The sequence below is a fragment of the Leptidea sinapis genome, chromosome Z (genome assembly GCF_905404315.1).
Source record: "Leptidea sinapis chromosome Z, ilLepSina1.1, whole genome shotgun sequence".
NCBI lineage: Eukaryota > Metazoa > Arthropoda > Insecta > Lepidoptera > Pieridae > Leptidea > Leptidea sinapis.
The window spans coordinates 33,477,269-33,497,867 of record NC_066312.1 but is presented as its reverse complement, the minus strand read 5'-3'; the positions used below and the strand labels follow the sequence as shown (position 1 = coordinate 33,497,867).

The window sequence follows — 20,599 nt, the reverse complement described above, 5'->3', positions numbered from 1 at the left end:
TCGCTTTCGTTATTTGAATATGGACTAGGTGAGCAGAGGCTAGTAATACTATATACTAACCAACAATAGGGTAATTGGGCTCCAAGAAGCGTATATCCTCGATGGCGATGCGACCCGAGTCACCGTCGTCGAACTCAACCGCGACGAGATTGTCGTGACGCGGGTCGGGCGACGCTAGCGCCACAGTGCCGGGGTATAGGCAGCGGTACTGTTGGGACCAATATGCACACACTCTACTACCAGAGGCCAGTTCCGAGACAGATCTTGGAGTTACTTCCAATATCTGAAAATAATAACTTGGATTAGTTGCTACGGCATGTGATCACTTAAGTGACCCGTACGTCGTACTGAGTCGATTTTAATTATTTTGCTATTATAAAGCTTATTTATTTAAAAGTGAGTGAGAAGAATTTCAAGATATCAGCTGGATATAATTTTATTTGTAAAGCAAGCCAGCATGGAGTGGCAGAGGTGTTGGTCGACCTCAATACCACGGGTGAAGCCACGAGTGACATCTAGTAATAAAATAATGTTATTGACTGACGCATAATGAATAAAAATAATTTTCAAAGTACCAAGTAAAACATTCGTTTAAAGTTTATAATTAAAGTATAATTTATTACTAACTTGGAATCGATTTTGAATCGATTTCTAGTAATCGATAAAAACATTCTCTCACTTTTTTGAACTAGCAACATTTACGTACGGATTAGTTGGCTAGGACAAATTATGGTACGAAAACTATACAGTTTGAGGGAGCCCTACTATATAATGACTTGCCGAAAGATATAATTATTGAGGAAAAATCTTATCCAAAATTTAAAGCTAAATGAAAAAGCACTGTCAATCACAATAGACAGATTGTCACATTAGAACATAGCGTGTTTTGAATTTATTATTGTTTAAAGTCACCGTAACTATAAAACTATAAAATTTATGTTTTAATTTATATTTATTTAGAATCATTGGTCTCATGTAATTGAACTTTTGTTCTTTTTGAGAAATAAACTCTCTAAACCTAATTCTAGGGTGAAATAAATGTTGATATAATATAACACATGTAAACCTATAAAAATAACACATTATTTTTTTAAATTAAATATGATTATTACTCGACGCGATATGTGTGTCAATTGTCAAATTGTTTTTCAAAAAACGAATTAACTTGTAATGTAATTTTGTTATATGTGCCGGGCCTTTAGTAAAAAATATAGATTTTAATTATCTTTATATATATACACACGTTTTAATTTGAAAAATCGGTCCAGCCGTTGGGAGGAGTTCACTAACATACACATGAGCAGGAGAATTATATTATATGGGCGGAATTGAGAATCTAAACCAATCTCAAATTCACTGAAACAAACAAAAAAGTCATCAAAATCAGTCCAGCCGTTTAGGAGGTAGTTTAATTGTGAATCTAAACCATTTTCGAATCCACCTGAAGACACACACCAATCTCAAATTCACTGGAACACACAAAAATATCATGAAAATCGGTCCAGCCGTTTAGGAGGTAGTTCAATTGTGAATCTAAACCATTCTCGAATCCACCTGAATACACACAGAAAGTTTCATTAGAATCGGTCCAGCCGTCTAGGAGGAGTTCAATGACATACGCACGCACACAAGAATTATATATATAAATTTCTTTTGTGCATCTATTGTAACTGAACTCCTCCTAAACGGCTGGACCGATTTTAATGAAACTTTCTGTGTGTCTTCAGATGGATTCGAGAATGGTTTAGATTCACAATTGAACAACCTCCTAAACGGCTGGGCCGATTTTGATGATTTTTTGTGTGTTCCAATGAATTTGAGATTGGTTTAGATTCTCAATTCCGTCCATATATGTTAATATATATATTTATTTTGTGCGTCAGTTGTAAATGAACTCCTCCTTAACGGCTTGAATGATTTTAATGAAACTTTCTGTGTGTTTTCAGATGGATTGGAGAATGGTTTAGATTCACAATTGAACTACCTCCTAAGCGGATGGACCGATTTTGATGATGATTTTTTTGTGTGCTAAGTGAATTTGAGATTGGTGTGTGTCTTCAGGTGGATTCGAGAATGGTTTAGATTCACAATTGAACTACCTCCTAAGCGGCTGGACCGATTTTGATGATTTTTTTTTTGTGTTCCAGTGAATTTGAGATTGGTTTAGATTTTCAATTCCGTCCATATAATATAATTCTCCTGCTCATGTGTATGTTACTGAACTCCTCCTAAAGGCTGAACCGATTTTTCAAATTGAGTGTGTACAGGACAACGTCTGTCGGGTCCACTAGTAGGTATATAATATATTTATATTTAAATTAACCTGTTTATATCCAATTAAGAAGTTCCGTTAAGTAATTGTTTCCTAGCTTATAATATTTTCATTGTTTGTAAGTCGGAAGGAACATGAGAGAAAATTTCTGAATAAAGAGTAACTTTCTAACTCTTCCTGTAAACAGACAAGAACTGAGCTCTTTTCAAGATTTGAATGACCATAGGTCCATTGTTTCTTTTTGTGTATGGGCTAAGAGAGAGGGTTATTTTATTGAATTTATTTAATTCACATAAGAGCATCACACACAGATATACTGCTTCTTTGAAGCTAATAATATCTCAGGAAGCTTTAATAAAATCTGATTTATTCAATGTACTATTACCACTCTTGTATACAAAGACAATAAGGCAATGTTATAGTAGCTTTACGCAAAAACGAGAATTGAAACCCTTGAAACAAGAAATTATGTCTTTTCCGAGTCATAACTACTTACTTATTCGTATATCCACTAAATTATAAACAATGAAATCATTCAGACAACTCAAATAGTAGGCTTATTGTAAAACGAACAAAGAATAAAAAAGGACTTACCGCATCTTTCAAGGTTTCCTCTCTTGACAGAATATGTGGTTTGTTCCCTCTCTCTCCATCTAGAGTAATGGCATACACATCAGGTGCTTGCACAGCGCTCAGTTTTCCAGCGTAGAAGAGTCCTCCCCGACATGTCAGCACTCTAGGAGATGTATCCAGTTTGTCTTCAGTCAACGTACAGCGAGTTACTAGTGGTATCTGAGTATCCACTTCGGGATCTTTTTCTTTCACAGGTTCCTCCACTTTCGACTCCTCTTTCGACACAGTACTCTTCCGACGCTTCTTTGCACGTTTCTTTTCTTCATTATCGCTTGATGCACTAGCTCTACGAATAGTCAACTCGATCTCAGAAAAGTCATCTCTCGAATGCTTTCTGACTAAACGGTCAACTTTCTCACGATTTTTCTGTCGAACTTCATTCAAGCTCTCCATCGATGAACTCGCGGATCTATTAAGGCCCCATTCGGTATCATCATCTTCTGAACACATCTTTAAAATTGGTTCAGCTTTGAGTTTCGGCCGAACTTTGCTTGTTCGACTGGTTTCCTCTCGTGATGGTTCGCCTCTTGTACATAATATGCCTCCTTTCAGTTTTCCTTTCGCTAACAAATAACCAACGAGGCTGCTCTTAGATTTAGGTTTTTTTGCCACAATTGTTTCGGTAGAATCAGGACTTGAAACTTTTCTTGGTCGGCCTACTTTACGCTTTTTGGATGAGCCTCTATCTGAGTCTGGTGAAAGTGCTGGAGTGCAAGGTGTTGGTGGAGTAGACAATACTGCTAATGGCGGGGTTAGGGCATTCAATTGAGCTCTTTTTTCATCACACTGTCTCTGAAGATCTTGCAACCTTTTGCGCATGTCTTTTTCGATTGCGTTAACAAGGTCGTGGGCAGAGGGAACATTACTAGTATGCGTGCAATTAGCTACACCACATGAACACGCTGTTACTCTACGAAGGCTAGCCTCCAGTTCACCCCCACTGTCTTCTCCATCATTACTTTTCCGCTCTCTTTTATGCCGCCGGATCTTTTCCAATTTATGCTTCAACTTCTCTTCTCGAACATGACTCCGTTTTCTTCTTCGTTCGTTGGACGTGTCATCCCGATTTCTATGCTTCTCTTTTTTCAATTCCAATGATAGGTCTGCTTTAGTTGGGCTTAGAAGTGGCTCTGTCTTGATAAATGGTTGAGATGTAGATGGACGGCTATTGTCAACACCTTCTTCGATTAGTCTCTGCTCCGCCAAAATTACTTCACAGAGTAAACCTAGTCTGTCCAATGAAGGCTTTTGTTGTTCGACACAGTTATCCGTTGATGGAAACTCGAATCTTCTTTGCGGCTTTGCTTCTGTGGGCGGCGGAGACTTGGGTGACGTCTTTATTAATATATTTAATTTAGATGAAGACCTTGTGTCAACCATTAAAGGTGTTGTTTCCAAGGTTGGCATATTATGTCCAGGTGTTGTTCGTTCGTACTGCTCTATACTATTTGATAACAGTTCTAATCCGCTTACGTCATCAGCTAGCCTTGGTTCAATTGTGGCCGCGGGTGATGTATTTGAATGTTGACCAGTATCAATAACTAAGTCTTGTGACTCGCTACTACTAGAGTTATCAAGAGCCTCGTCTCTCTCTATTGTGTCTATTGCTTTCTCAATAGCACCGGTAACTACTAATGTCATATCTTCAGATGACGAATCCTCAGCGCTATCAATAATAGGCATCATTTGAAGGTGAACTTGTGATTCTTCAGGTACATGAGCGACACCAACACAGGCGACCTCTCTTTCATCATCTTCCACTTGGTTTTGATGTTCATCTTCATCATCGATGTGGTCTGTTTGATTTGAGGCGTCTTTATGTGCTGGGATTTCAGAAGTATCAGGAGGGGGGGTCGGTGGAGCCACAGGGGAAGTTGCTTGACTTCTACAAACTTGTTCTTGAAACTCTGGCTGATAGTAAAGATGCGTCGCCATCATCGGTGGCGGCACCGGTTCTGGTACGAAAGGTGGTGGTTTCTCTTGTGGCGGTTCTGGTTCAATTTTGATCAAAGTGTGAGGTGTGATGAGCGGGTGCATGATTGGCTTACGCTTTTCAATGTGAGTCTGGTGTTGCTGTGGCGGTGCTGGAGCTAAGGTTACCAGGCGAGTAGAATGCGTGTGAGTGTGTTGAAGCGTTGCTGTCGAAGCTAGGAGGTCTCCTGGTAGTAGTTGTAGATGATGTGAAGGGTGTGGTGCAGGGGGTAGTAGTAGCGGTGCTGAAGGGTAGGGCATCCCGCCCCACACGACGGTGTGCGGAAGATCGGAGGGTGCTGGCAGTAGCAACAGCGCCCCAGACGTCGGCTCACGGACGAGTTGGAAGCCGCCGACCGAGGACACGCCGGTGCCAACAGAACCCATCCCCACGCTGCCCACTCCTCCCATCATCATGCTGTCCATCGACACTTGCGCTGGAAGTAATAAAAAAACGTTTGAGAACATTTATAGTTTCTTACGCAGAAAGTTTGTTGAAATTCGTACCTACATAATTATGAAGAGTCATAATCGTTTTCGTAGAAGTTCACCCAATCCTTTTTATTAGTTTTGTCGCTGATTTAAGCCTTTTCAGTTATGCAAATTTTTATCGTACCTACATGAAAAAATTTCTTTGAGAACAACTGAAATTCTGATTAAGGAATCAGTTTGAATAAGTAAGTAGTATTTAGGAAGACGATCGAGGTTGATGACCAATGCAGTCCTGTGCTAGCTCCGAACAGGTCAGGTCATTATAAATATTTATTTTAAATGAGAAGAACATGAAGAAATTCAACCACCTATTGAAATAGAGGCACTTCTTAAGTGCGCCTTATCTTAAGTGCGATTTATATACCTGGTATTTTTAGTATGTATGAAGTACCTATATCGAAGCCAATTTGGAAGCAAATTAAGTGTATAAACTTCAAACGCCGCGGCATTTGTATTTTGTAGTTTTATTAAATTGAACATTTAAATTAAAACTGTTTTTTTTTTTATTCTTTCATCATACTATTATGTAGACATGAATAATCCATTCATCATAATATGGTATTTAGGTTAATACCTAGGCCTACTTGGCTTACACTGTACCTAGGTACAATTTAAAGAAATTCTGAATAAAAATCACATAGGTACCTTCCTACTTCATAACAGAACCCTGTTCGTATGGTATTCTTTAATGTATTCCAGTGTCCATAGACTGTTATAAAAGTTAAGAGGTGGTAGAGATAAAACAGTGATATCTGCCAAGGTTCTATACCTTTGATAGTGGCCGAACCAGGTCATGTGTTATGTACCTAATATAGCTATATGAGGAAGTACTGCTAATAATACTCTTGCCTTTAGAAGGTAAGTGCTTCAAGGAAAAGGGTTAAGCGTTCTGTCAAAAGGCTTAACTATTCTAACAATAACAATAATTATATTTTGATACCCACCAATGCTTAAGTTATTGGAATTGGAATACGTTCAATGTTGTTTTTGTCAGTAAACTGTTACTGTTCACAGGATCGCGTGAGGTGTCAAATTCCGAACCGTAAGCACTCACGATAATCGCCATTACTAAAAAACTAAACACAACACTAAAGCGGCGGAGGCGTCGATCAATAAGAGACCGCCTCCTTGCTGCGCGGGCCGCTTATTGGCCGAGATGCCGCGAAGGGTCGCCACCGGGAAGCGGTTGAGACGGTTAGGGTTGGCCCAGCGTGGTTATCGATAAATGTGTTTTTACGATATTTTTTGTTTGTTTTTTCGGATGATGGATAATTTATGTTAGGAGTGACACGAGTTCCGCCGAGCGTGTGGGAAACGATTTGACGGTTGCGCGGGATTGCTTCGAAATTAGTGGATTATGGTTTAATTATAGTTGTATGTCACGCACCATAGCAGTTTTGCTCTAGGTACGGTTGGCTCCAGTACAATGTTACACCAATTAGTTGAACACATGAAATTAATCCACATCACGATTATGTTTATGTAACTAGCATAGCATGGTGCTTATTATTTATATTCTTGATTTCTAATACCTACACTTGTACTTAAACGCTTTAAGATATGTTTTATAAATTTTTATTTAATGTCTGATGTGGACATAAATTATCTTTCTTATTGTGCGTGTAGATTTCTTAACGAATTGATTTTTAATTCCGCTTACATAAAAAAGCATTAATTAATGTTTAACAATATAACCCAGAAAATGTTACAACATAATTAACCTTCTTAATTAACGTACGTCGTGAGCATTATATTCCTTCGTACTTGAATTGGGTAAATATCAACTTCAGGTGAAAAACTAAACAATTTAGGTCACTTACAGAGGATAAGTGAAAAACATTGAGTAGACAGTTTATTTTAGCAAATACGCATAGAGGTGTTGCCACTTATTGTCATATGGGCATAAAATGACAATATGAAAACAATAATTAGATTTAATTTTATAAGAACCCTTTTACTTATTGTATGTGTTACTTACTATAAGTTTACAAGTTTTGAGGTAATATCAACGTCTAAACATATTGCTATCTCCACTTACCTAACGGAATGTAAGAGACAATAAAATAATATCTATGGTATTATCAACTTTACTGCTTAGCAATGCGGATTTTACGAACCTACTATGATCAAAAAGAAATATAGCTTTTACAACATTTATAAAGTAATTACTAAACATAAAGAATGTATGAAACAATAATATTTAAAGAAAAGACTATTAACTTTGTAATGTATCGACAAGTTGGTAAAAGTAACTTTGCGGTTAAATAATTGTTGAACGTTGTTTTATTCCCTTATTAAGTGAGGACTTCTCGTATTTCAGTTACGCAAATAGTGTGAAACAAAAAGAGAACAATTTTATAATTATTGCATTGAAAGGGTCGCGGTCGGAGCTGATTAAATGAATAAAATGAGCGGAATGAATGAGCCGGTAGCTTCTTTTGTATGAGCGTGAATAAAAATGGGTCACTATTATGTTTCTTTTTATATTAATTGGTTATCGCGTTAAGAAAAACTAAGTTATAATAAACATCCTTTTTTCTCATTAACAAAATCCCTTTATATTAATATTATATATTTTAATTAATATGCCAATTTCTGTATTATATTACCTTAAGAATTTTTAAATCCATTCATTATCAAAAAAACTCTTCAGGAGCCTGAGAAATGCTTGTCTGCTTTCTCAGTTGCAGTGCTACTACCAATGTGGCATGACGCATCAAGAGGTTAACAAAATTCTCGCCGGTGTAGTCTCCCCATTCCGATGGCCAGACGGCGCTCTAGCAATGTAGTTGGCGCGTAGATACCAGGCGAACATGTGTCCGTAGGAGGTGTCTCACCTGGGTACTGCCAAAGCGGCGGGGCCGGCGCAGGGGCGGGAGTGGGCCACGCCAGCGGGCCGGCGCGGTCGTCGCACAGTACGTTAGCCACGCCCACCGTCATGGCCGCTTGTGCTGTATCTGTAATGACAACAATGCATGTTTTTATGATGATTATAACGTACACGGCTCAAATTTATGGAATCCCAATATAATTAATAACTTATTGTGTTTTCATTTACAACACAGACTGCTATTTTTATAGTCTATTTTTTGCAGCGCCGTTCAAAATGAAATCAAGCACACTGCACAGTTATACAGTAAGCATTGAAATGTTATTTAATTCATCATAACTAAAGTCTTACCATTCATAAATAGGAATATAAAAAAGTAGGTAGGTACCTCGGTAGAGTTAGTTTCCCATATTTATCATACTGTTCTTTTTGGAAACATAATTTAACAAAAGTAGATAAAAAATAGTTTCGTCTCCATCTAGGTAAATATGTGTTTATGAAATCCGTAGAGTATGTAAGCATAGGTACCGAAATAGCATAGGCACAAGGTGATGGGAGTATAATTAACTGACGGAATATGTTAACTGAATGAATAATGTAACACAAAGACGTAAAAGTAAAAATTTGTAGGGATATCGGTGTAAAAAAACGAGCCAAATGAGCCAAATCAAAAGTAAAAGATTTAAACATGTAAACGAAAGAAGATACACTATCGACTAGGTCTTGTACACCTCTTCAAAACAAAAACAAAAAGCATAAGGAATACCTACCACAAAAATATGTGTATGATTTTATATACTATAGGAATCTCCAAAATTAGCCGCCATATTGCGTAATTAATGAGTATTGTTAGTTATCCAGATCAAATGATCAGGTATATAACCAAAAAACTTAGTAAAGTTAATCGAAATAGCAAATACAGTACGATTGTATACTTATTTCATGATATTTTTGTATGGTAGGTTAACCTAGACAATAGGGTCACAGAAACACATCCTTTACTCAGGTTATGTTAAGTATCTACTCTCATCTTTACCAGGCCAGTGCCACATTTATAGACAGATTAAGAAGTGTACCTACAAGTGAGAAATATCCAACAACTAAGCTAGTCACGCTATAAATTGTGCACAAGATCAAACAACATGAAATTGGTTTCAAAGATTTTGTAATTATTTTATCTACCCACTTGTTGAAAAAATACGTTGGTAAGAAAACGCCTGCCTTCTTTAGGTATATTTGTCTTAATAATCGGACTAAAATAATTTACAAAGATTATTTAGGTCCGTTAAAAGAGGGCAGAAGAATAAGTTCCTCCAAATACGATCATCTGTATTGTAGTCTCTTTCAGTTACACCTATGAAAACAGTGACAAAAAACATCTAAATCTTACCCTAGCTATTGAGACGACCTCAGAAATACCTACGCACCATAGACACGTCACAAAGCAGTTTTAACAAACATACTTTGTGGCTTCATAAGTCTTAGGTTTGAAATATTTCTTCTTGTTGTTGCTTAATTCGTGTTATTTGACAAACAAAAGAGCTAAAGTAAGGGAGGTAATTTGACCTAGGCGTATACCACTATCTGAAACACGATTTTAAGGCGAAGACTAAGCAGAAAACACGCAAACAAGATGTTTTTAGACAAGTTTTGTGGTGAAAATATAGCATTTGGAGCTATGAGCACTACTTTATCCTGTTACACATACCCTTAAGTCTTACTTGTAGGTTGCTAATGCTTGCTGTTAGTTAAACTTAACACTCCAGAGCTATTATTAATTACCAGTTTTGTTTGCAGTTAAACAAGATTTTCTCGGCATGATGCATTTGTTTAGTATACTGCTCTCATAAAAGTTGTTCTTATAGCTTTTACTTTTTTGTGTTGGTACATTTATTAAGATTAGTCAATAATGAGAATTGTAAGCAATTAAACTGTTTGCGCCTGTAAAAAGTTAAATTTTCGACGCAAGAATTTTGAAAATATTGACTTTGTTACATAGGAGCCGTGAACTCATATCGCTCAAGGTCGCCGGCATTTAGTGTCGCTTTAATCGCTTAAGTTCAAAACAATGCTCGAGAAACAAAATTTTTTGAACGATGCGGGACTCGAACCCACGACCTCTCGCGTTCCGTGCGAGCGCTCTTCCAGCAAATAACAAACAATCATGATTACAAATTGTTTAGATTTACAAGAGCGACATCTCAAGCCTAATATGCAAATAATGGGGTTGAGCAGGTTAGCAGCTGTAAAGTAGATCCTGTAGATGAAGCCACAACTTGAGAGTTGAACAAAGCGTACAAGATTTTTATGATGATATGTCACTCGAACGGTTAGCTCAGTTGGTCTTCCAACTCTTGCGCTCTTGCGCTCGCACGGAACGCGAGAGGTCGTTGGTTCGAGTCCCGCATCGTTCAAAAAATTTTGTTTTCAAATTTTATTTGTGTATCTTCATTACAATTACAATTCGAACACTTATTTATTTATCAAAAAACCAAATGTGATTTTGTCATAAATCACCTCTCTCTTCGATTAGATAGATAATTTTTTAAGAAGTGCATTTCCGAAATATCGTTTATAATTTTAATCAATATAACCTAATGAAGTTACTTCAACTTTACAAAAAAAATATTGAACCCTGCGTGGATAATGTAAGTATTTTATCAAGACTTTTTCTCTCGTATTCCCAGCAAAGCCTTTACTGTCGCAGTTAGATAGGTAGGTACCTACTATCCCCGTTACCAGTAGAAGTGTAGGGCCAGTGTAATCGTAGATTATTCCAAAATCCAAGCATATATGAGAAATAACTCTATCTAGCTCATTTAGCATGATTCACAATTGATGCTACTTCGGTCTGATTTTATTAATGTAACATTTAAGATATCACTTAGAGCTAGAGTTTGTCCATCATCCAATCGTCCAACATCCATTGGGACCGGGCGTGATAAATTTTCCTGCACTCTCTAATTTTTCTAAGTACCTATTCTTCTCTATTCTCAGTATGGATGTACGGTCTGACATGTTCAAACCGGAAACGGATGAAGGATGAACTAACAAGTGACTTCAACATTATCTTTCCAAAGATTATCTTTATTTAAATGAGATACTGAAATTTCGTGATTCCTTTCGTTCCTTACTTAAATTTCTAATAATGACTATTATGATAGACAAAACAAAAACAAAATACTATTCTCTAAAAGGAAAAAAAACACTGGAGGAACATCACCGATAAGAAGAGGCAAATTAATTAGGATTAAAGTTGAAACACGTGCTCGCGTTTCTTGTCTCACTCACTCATTGCCTCGCTCTTTCTAAATATTTGTACAGAGTAGTTTGTGATAGATGATTTTAAAAGTACAATACTATTTGCTGTACTTGCATACAATTTTACTACCTTGTTATTTAAGCAAAGGTAAGGAATAGTATTACTACATTATTTACAAATTAATATCAATGTAAGAGGTACCTACACAAATTTCTAATTCGAATTAATATGATATTTTAGTTTTAATGAATACTTACGATACACCGGAGACCACAGGCCTATCCACAAAATAATGTAGATACCTTTATTTCTGTGAAACTTTTTCCCAGTGAGAAGTAATTTTTTTATCATTTTGGAACAGGTAGGTAATCAATCTATCAGTATAATATTATAGTTTAACGAAACGTTTACTCTACATAAACATTACTCTATGCCGTTTGAAGTTGACCTTCAACGCACATTATCGCTGCACCGTTCTCGCCTTAGCATTCCTAACGTAAGTATCTCTCCCTCACACTTACAGTACAATACGTAGACAGTCTAAGCACACCTCCGTGTGATTTCTGTCTGCCTAGTATCACGCGCGCTGAAGAAAAGGGTTTATCCGATGCTAGTGGACATGTCTAGTTTGCCCCTAGGATTTTCCTCACGGACTAGTTTCTCGCAAAGCTTCGAGTAAGCGTGTCGTGGAAAAATACTTGAAAAGCGTTGAAACTTGAGAACCAGACATCTGCTGAGAAGGTGACATCAATCACCGCGACGTCTACTGGTGGTTCCTTCTAGGTTAAATTTTTGACTTTATGTCCTGATATAGCTTTGCCATGGCTTTGTTGTTTGAGTTCGGTCGGTATACGTATTGCGTGCGTTCTAGGCGGCACGTATAAATTATGACGGAACAATATTGTAATGAAGCTTCCTACGTGCGCAATGCACGCAAATGTTTGACACTGGCGGCATCGTCACTGTGATTTGCATGATTGCGCAATTTTATTCGAGAAAAACACGACAACAGAAACTGTAAACTCTGGCTACGTATTGAAAAAATTTTTTTTAAATGATGAAACCAATTAGATGTTAAAAGTTTTTGATTTGAACTTTTGTGATCCAATTTCGAAAATTTGTCTGCCGCTCTCTTCCCCCAAATTTACCTCGGTAATAAGTCGAGTCAAGTTATTTTTAAAAACATAAAATAATCTTTTAATTATAACTTACTCATATAGTATACTAACTACTTGCCTTCCTTTGTTATCATCAATACACCAAACCGAGGTTGCAATTAATTGAGTCCGACTCAGAATGTAAGCGAGACTACCAAGAGTACAGAAGCTTTTGGAGGTGTATACAATACACTGAGCGTGATGCGTAGTGCGTACGCTTAACTATCCCTGCCACGGTCGCGGTGGCACAGAGCGAGCGAGCGAGGGTCACGTCTCATATAGGCACTGGGGGGAAATTTCATGCAGGGAATATTCCAGGGTTGGCAAGCCAGACAAATAAATTATATTTCAAATTTTGATAACTAAATTAAAAAAGGCTATTTGTTTATAATTTTGCTTAAAGACATTAATACTAAGTTAATTATCATAATGTTTATGTAGAAGTGTTTTGTTATACAATAATTCATTGTCTGTAAACAAAGCTAGACCATTTATTTATTTTTATAATAAAAAAGAAGTGGCTTTAAATTATTAAACAGCTTTTTGTTTGTGAGGAGGTCAAACGGGCGTACGCTAACCTGGTAAGTGATCACCATCTCGGTTTTTTAAGAGATTTTTTTTAGGGAAGTAGGTCCGGTTGGAACCAAAACGTATCGTTCTGGAAACACGCGCAAGTCAGTTCATATTAGGTACGTGGTAGAAACTTCCTTTAAAATCGCACGCTAATCCAGAATAAATATTATAACATGACCGCACTCATCTGTTGCTGTCATAGCAATCTATTTCAAACAATAATATTACTTCTTTTTATTTTAATAGTAGTTTGTTACCCCAGTAATAAAGGGTGTGTTATAATAATTTATACTTATTTAATCATAAGTGTCAGCCCTATAGAAGTCACGCGGGAAGCACGCCAAATGTTTGTGACGCGTCAGGGCGACCGGCGAGTATCGCGCGGGGCTAGGGACGAAGCGGCTAAGCTAGGGCTGAACCCCAAATTGCCGGGACGTGATTACAGAATACTCTCCGCATCCCCGTGCTCATAATATATACCCAGTACATCACACACATACATACAACCTACAATGTGTATGGGGCTGGATTAGTGCTAAAAATAATATACGTTTATTGGTGGAGATACATATTATTATCATGTTTACAATTTAAATACATATATACCAGAATGGATATCTTTCACAAAATTCATTTGAATGCCTATCTAAAAACCAGACAAGTGGAAGTCGGACTCGCCCAACGAGGGTTCCGTACATATTACCAGGTAAAACGTCTTAAAACGACAAATATATATCATCAAAATAACTAAATAATCTGTTTACCGCCTACGAAGCCCTTTCATACGATGACGGTTAACTTAATTCAAAATTTGGATCACCGTTCCTTCCATAAAGACCCTGTTTTTTTATGATTTAATTACTAATTTATAGTTTTCAGACTTTTCCCTATATTTGTGGTATAAGGCAGTATTACTACAAACCGAAAATATAAAATTTTGATTCCTATGAGTGTCAAAATATACCGTACACTTGTTGCGGCATAAACAACCGTTTTTTACGTTAATTGAGAATTTTGACTTGAGTACATCGTTTTAATTACAACTCGGTAAGTCCACGAGTTCCTGAGATAAGTGGTCTTCACAGACAGACGGACGGAAGAGCAACAAATTGATTTAACAAGGGTTCAAACAAAAACATAAGTAGCACATTAAGAAATCAGTACACTTCAGTAAATATATTATGTGTGGAATTTGAATAATCTTAATATACATAAATCCAGTATCCGGATGTTTGTTTCCAGTGAACTCCTAAACTAATGAACAAATTTTAAGGCGCCTTTTAATTTTAGTCCTAAAAAGTAACATTTTTGAAAATATACTTAAAATACTTCCACAAATACTACGGTTCAAATTTTTTGACATGTTTGTCTTCATTTCTTTATCTAAATTATTGCAGTTTCGCAAACACGATTACGAAAAAAATCTCGATACATAATTTTTTTGAAAAATAGGGGTTTTTATATGAATTGTTTAATATTATCATAAAACTATGATGGCTATAAACACAAAACTTATTTTATTCGATAGTTTATTAGTATTTATAAATATTCCTCGTGGGTTTTATCAATTCGCTTTCTGAATTATTTTATATTAATTTTTTTCGTAATAAACCAAACGCGACGCTCTCGTTTCATGCTCGCTGAGGAATAATTACTTCGTGGAGTGCAGTTTAGTCCAACTTGAGAGATAGGATAGTTTTTAGTTCGATTTGGGATCCAGAATTCTTTTTATTTCCAATATTTGTATTGTATCGACATATTTTCTTGAATGCTATGAAATATTATTAAGAAATTCATAAAAAACAGTATTTTATTTATTATGTACAGAACAACGTCTGTCGGGTCAGTGAGTACCCAATATTATAAAACAATCGATATTTGTAATACCTAGCCAGTAATTAAGTACCTGGTCATTACCTACATAAATTAAAATTTCATAGTTATATTGTGTAGGTATATTGTCACATACGTTCATACGAATTACGAATAGAGTGAGAAATAATAGGGGTTTAAAGTACGAAATTGCCGTTTAATTATTGTAATAGATACTTCGAACTGGCATAGAACCTTCATGGTTTGAGATTTATGAGTGAATCTTTTACCACATGGTACCTATGTAGTTCTTCTTTTTGAAAATGTGCAACAATCGATTATCGACTTTCAGTTGTTTTGTTTATTCAGAATATTATATTAAGAAAGATGGATACTTCGAAAATTCGAGTGATTTTTGAATACGAGTTCCGAGTAGAAACAGCTCGCAATATCAATGTTGCGTTTGGAGAGGGGACTGTGATGGAAACTTTGATTTGAAGAACGAACCACGTGGAAGACCGCCCACACAGGTGAATAACAACGAATTGAAAGAATTGGTTGAAGCCGATCCGAGCCAAAATACTTAGGAATTAGCGGCATAGTTTAACGATACCTTACCAACAATATTGACTCATTTGCGTGAAATCAATAAAATAAAACAATATGAAAAATACCTGCCCCATGATTTGACTGATCTGCAGAAAAAAATGCGTGTTGAAACATGTTGAATCTATACAGAAATGAAGGAATATTGGATCGAATTGTGACATGCGATGAAAAGTGGATTCTTTACGATAACCTTAAGCGAAATGCAATGGCTGAGGACCCCAGTACTCCAGGTCAAACGCCGCAACAGCGTCCTAAAGCAAAGCTAACCAATAAAAATGTATTGGTAACTGTTTGGTGGTCTCAGATTGGTGTTATTCACTATACTTTTCTCCGATCAAACAAACGGCAGATGTCTACTATGGCGAACTCTGAACAATGATAACAAAACTAGCAGTGAAACAAATCCGAGCCCCGACTCATCGATCTCCACCATTATTGCTTCATGATAACGCGAGACCTCATACAGCACGAGAAACCGTTTTAACTCCACAGGAACTGCAATTAGAAACCATTCGTCATCCTACGTATTCGCCAGACCTTGCTCCAACGGACCACCATTTTTTTTGAGATTTGCACAATTTTCTGCGTGATAAGAAGTTTTCTTCTTAGGAGGCAGTACGAAATGCTTTTACACAGTTTGTCGAATCTAGATCACCATAGTTATATCGCAAAGGCATAAATGACCTTTCTATTAGATGGAAGCAATGTTACAGTAATGGTAATTGTTTTGATGAAATAAATATATTAAAACAAAATTAAATGTTTCAGTACAAATCGGCAATTTGATACTTTAACCCCTGATAGTATCAACAATATTCAAAAACTTTGTATCGATACTGAGAACAAAGATACATATGGGATGATTTTACTTAAATACGTGTAAATACTCCTATTAATACTGTAGCAACTTAGTTAAGCAAAATATTGTAGATAAAATTCTAAAATGAATAAAACGACTGATAAAAGAAAAAATAAAGCGTTTGATAGTACGAAATGATAGGGTCAATCAATCGCAAGGCTGAGACGTCTCTATTAAATTACAGACATTTAAATTGAAGCAAGACCTTGATATCTAACTGGCAAATTAGAGTAGGTACTAATAATTATTGAGGTAAGAATTTATATTATTTAGAATGATTAAAAAACAAAAATAGTTAACAGAAATCATACTACAATATATTTCACTAGCATAATATTATTATTTTGATTACAACCATAGCTGTGACGCACCCAAAATTATTTCTCATACCAAATAAGATAACAGGTCGTATTTCGCATAAACCACTTATTTCAATAAAAGTAATAACCGAATAAGTTTTGTATACTATTATAATTAAGTATAGTTTCTATTGTAAAAGTTTGTTTAATAATAATCAACAATTTAAGGCGAAGAGTAAGCAGAAAACACGCAAACATGGTGTTTTTAGACAAGTTTTGTGGTGAAAGTATAGCATTTCGAGCTATGAACACTATTTAATCCTGTTACACATATCCTTAAGTCTTATTTGTAGGTTGCTAATGCTTGCTGTTGGTTATAGTTAACACTGCCGAGCCTTTTTGAACTACCACTTTTCTTTGAAGTTAAACAAGTTTTTTGGCATGGCGTGACGCATTTTTTTGGTACTTCTCTCGGAAAAGTTATTCTTATAGCTTGTACTTTTTGTGTAGGTTCATTTATTCAGATTAGTAGTGAATAACGAGGATTGTAAGCATATAAACTGTTTTCCACCCAAGAATTTTGAAAATATTGGCTTTGTTACATAGATGTCGGGCCGGCAGCCGTGAATTCATATCGCTCAAGGTCGCTGGCATTTAGTGTCGCCTTAATGTGTATAATGAAATACGCGCTTGAATTTTCTATTGGGCGCTCTTAGCTTAAGCTCTTAAGCTTAATCTCAACTGTCTATGACTTTTAATACCAAATGAAAGAAAGCGCTACGCTTGAAAACAGCTGAGTTTTACGTAAGTAAGGTTTGAGTAACCTCTATAGATTTCAGCCTGCGATTGTAAACATGGCCGAAACTCTACAAAATGTTCTAAAAATTCATTGAGTATTATTATCTGGAACATAAAATTGGATTGTTTGTACAGTCATATTGAATGGGTATAAATTACGGTTCAGATCGTAAATTTGATTAACATGTCTGTCAACTGTGCACAGTTAAAACCACAATAGGTGAACATCCGCTGGCTCACAATCTGATGCTTATCTTAATAAATAACGTGTTTTAGTGATATGAATACGCAACGCTGTATTCAATGTAAATTGAAAATATACCTTGGCAAAAACTGCTTTCATAAAACAAATATTTTCAATAACAAAAATTACATAACCTTTTTTTATATAATGCACTCTCAAAGATGGTGCGTTGGTTTGAGACGAATAATCTGCACTTAAACAGTAAAAAAAAAACAAAGTGTTTACGGTTATTCTCACCAAACACAGCGGAGGTACAAACCAATGTACTTATAAATGACCAGAGATTGGAATTGTGGACATTACGGTCTTCTTGGGTATCACAGTAGATAAAAAGCTTTAGTTGGGTCCAGATATTGTCCAACTAGCATATAGAGTCAGCTCTGCGACAAAAGCTGTTAGAAAGATTAGAGAGTACACGAATGTTGCGGCCGCTAGATTAGTGTACTTCAGTTATTTTCACAGTATCATGACATACGGTAATTTACTATGGGGTCATGCTGCTGTCATTGATATAGTGTTTGCTCTGCAAAAGAGAGCTGTTCGTGCTATATATCAGCTTGGTTATAGACAGTCTCTCAAGGAAAAATTTAAAGAAATAAACAATAGTCTGTTAATTGTTAGTATATTTATGAAAATTTAATATACGTTCACAAAAATCGTCACCTTTTTGCTCTTAATAGTGATTTTCATTATTATAACACTAGAAATAAGGGATTGCCTGTAACTAATTCTAGTTGGATTCATAAAATGCATAATACCTTTAAGGGTAAATGTTTACACTTTTAAAATAAAATCCCAGTCACTGTTCAGGCATTATCTCTAAATAAATATAAATGTTTTATAAAAAATGTTTCTGTGGTAAATCCACAGCTGAATATCTAAGTGATCAGACAGCCTGGGACCACATTATGATTATTTAATAGCAATAGCAATGACAGTACAATATTGTATATTTTATTAAAAAGAGCGCCAAAAATGAATGCTGGGGGAGTTTCTTGTGCCTCTTCTTCACTCTCAGAGCGCCATTTGTTTCCGAAGCGTTAAAATTGAGTTCTAAAGGAATCAATTTTGATAAAATAAATGCCTATTATGCCTGTTTATAAATAATATTATGAATATAAAATGTTTAACAGTTGAATTATATTTATATTTAAGTTATCATAATATGAAAATGGTCATAAATTTGTCAAACTCGAACTTGATAAATAATGTTTATGTAATATCAACTTAACATGTTTATGCAAATAAAACATTGACTAGCCTATAAGCTTTAAAAATTGGTGTGAAATTCTGAATAATATATCTCCTATTAGTTAGATTAGTCAAGACATGGTAGATGATTACTGCCGCCCTTTCACAATCAAAGGAATCATGATGTTTCCGGCACTTCACAAGGAGCTTCACATTATTGCAAAAAAAAAATCTTATTTTCATTTTATGTAATCAGAGCATCGCAAAAGATCGTCAAAAGCATTAGTTGCGAATCGAATTAAAATAAATTCAATCCGCAGCGTATATGTACGTTGGTACGCATAAAAAAATGAATTAATACAATTTTAACGTGTATGTCAGAATCAAAACTTTAACTTTTGTTAGAATTGATGAGCATGTTGAAAGGAGAACCACAATTATACAATTATATGAAATTAAATAGAATATTAGCATACACGAGTGACTCGGTGAAGCAGGTTGATACTATTAAATGTTATAGGCAACTAACAGTTTATATAAAGTACGCATACATCTAGTAGCACAGTGTTCACCTACATCCATTAAATTATACATTATTAAACAACGTTTAAATTTTTTTTATAGTTATACAAAACATATCTGTTAAAAATTAAAACAATCTTATATCTCTCTAATAATGTAATATGGGAAACTAAAAAATAGTTATATTTATCAAATAAAAAAATATGAAATAAATATTTTATACACAATTCGACTTCAGTAATGAATAAATATGATTTTGTTTAAATTCTATTTTATCGGATAAACGCAATATAATATGCGATCGTATTAAAAGAAATACAACGTACTCAGGTAAAAACTTATAGTAAAACAATAAAATAAAATACACACTATAATACTATTTCAATAGTTGACTAATCCTACGACGTTAAACCAAGTTTCATAAAAAAACATTTTTGCAACTATTTTTTATGAAATTTGCACTATTATTAATACATGGTAGTACCAGGGTATAAGAAGTATGAAAGAGTATATTTAAGTAACGCTATAGCGTCGGTCGTACTGACAACTGACCGCGATTTCATTACTACGGATTTTTCCATACCCATAAAGCTACAAGTCTACATACAAGTTTATTGTATATTATAATATGTATTTCGAAAATCCCTTTTTTGACAATCAATTAAGTATTTTTTTAAATACTTTATAATAAAATAAACAGTATATGATTACATTGAAGTACTGAGTACTCACCTAAGTCATGTAGCCTTTGAGTATCTTTTTGTGATAGCGCCGCCAGAAGACCCGCATCTCCAACCCGTTGTCTGGCAACCGCTATTCCCACAGGAATTGATCCTGCGACAAAAATAGCATTAAAATTACATAGAAATAAAAAAATGACCACATATTATTATATATTTTAATGAATTAATAAAAAAAAAATTACATAGGTTTCCTAATTTTAAAGGACCTAAGTTCCGACAGGTTCGGGGCTCGGGACATGTCGGCGCGCGTTCGACCGACTGAGTTAGTGAGTTAATCAACAACAACGACCTCGACGCCACTCGTGTGCCATTTTACTTGTTGCATCATCACG

At 35.4% G+C, this 20,599-nt stretch overlaps 1 protein-coding gene across 3 annotated transcripts in view; it reads right to left on the bottom strand.

Moving 5' to 3' along the window:
- The window catches only part of LOC126979133 (BAH and coiled-coil domain-containing protein 1), a 118,194-nt gene that overhangs the window by 6,386 nt on the left and 91,209 nt on the right, over positions 1-20,599 (bottom strand). For 2 of the 3 annotated variants that reach the window (XM_050828358.1, XM_050828359.1), the window contains 4 exons: positions 20,257-20,358; positions 8,206-8,325; positions 2,867-5,313; positions 61-283 (listed from right to left, as the gene is read on the bottom strand). In XM_050828358.1, the coding sequence (XP_050684315.1) occupies positions 61-283; positions 2,867-5,313; positions 8,206-8,325; positions 20,257-20,358 (2,892 nt within the window). Of the gene's footprint in view, positions 1-60; positions 284-2,866; positions 5,314-8,205; positions 8,326-20,256; positions 20,359-20,449; positions 20,525-20,599 lie in introns of those variants that run through there. The other variant, XM_050828360.1, reaches the window with a different exon arrangement.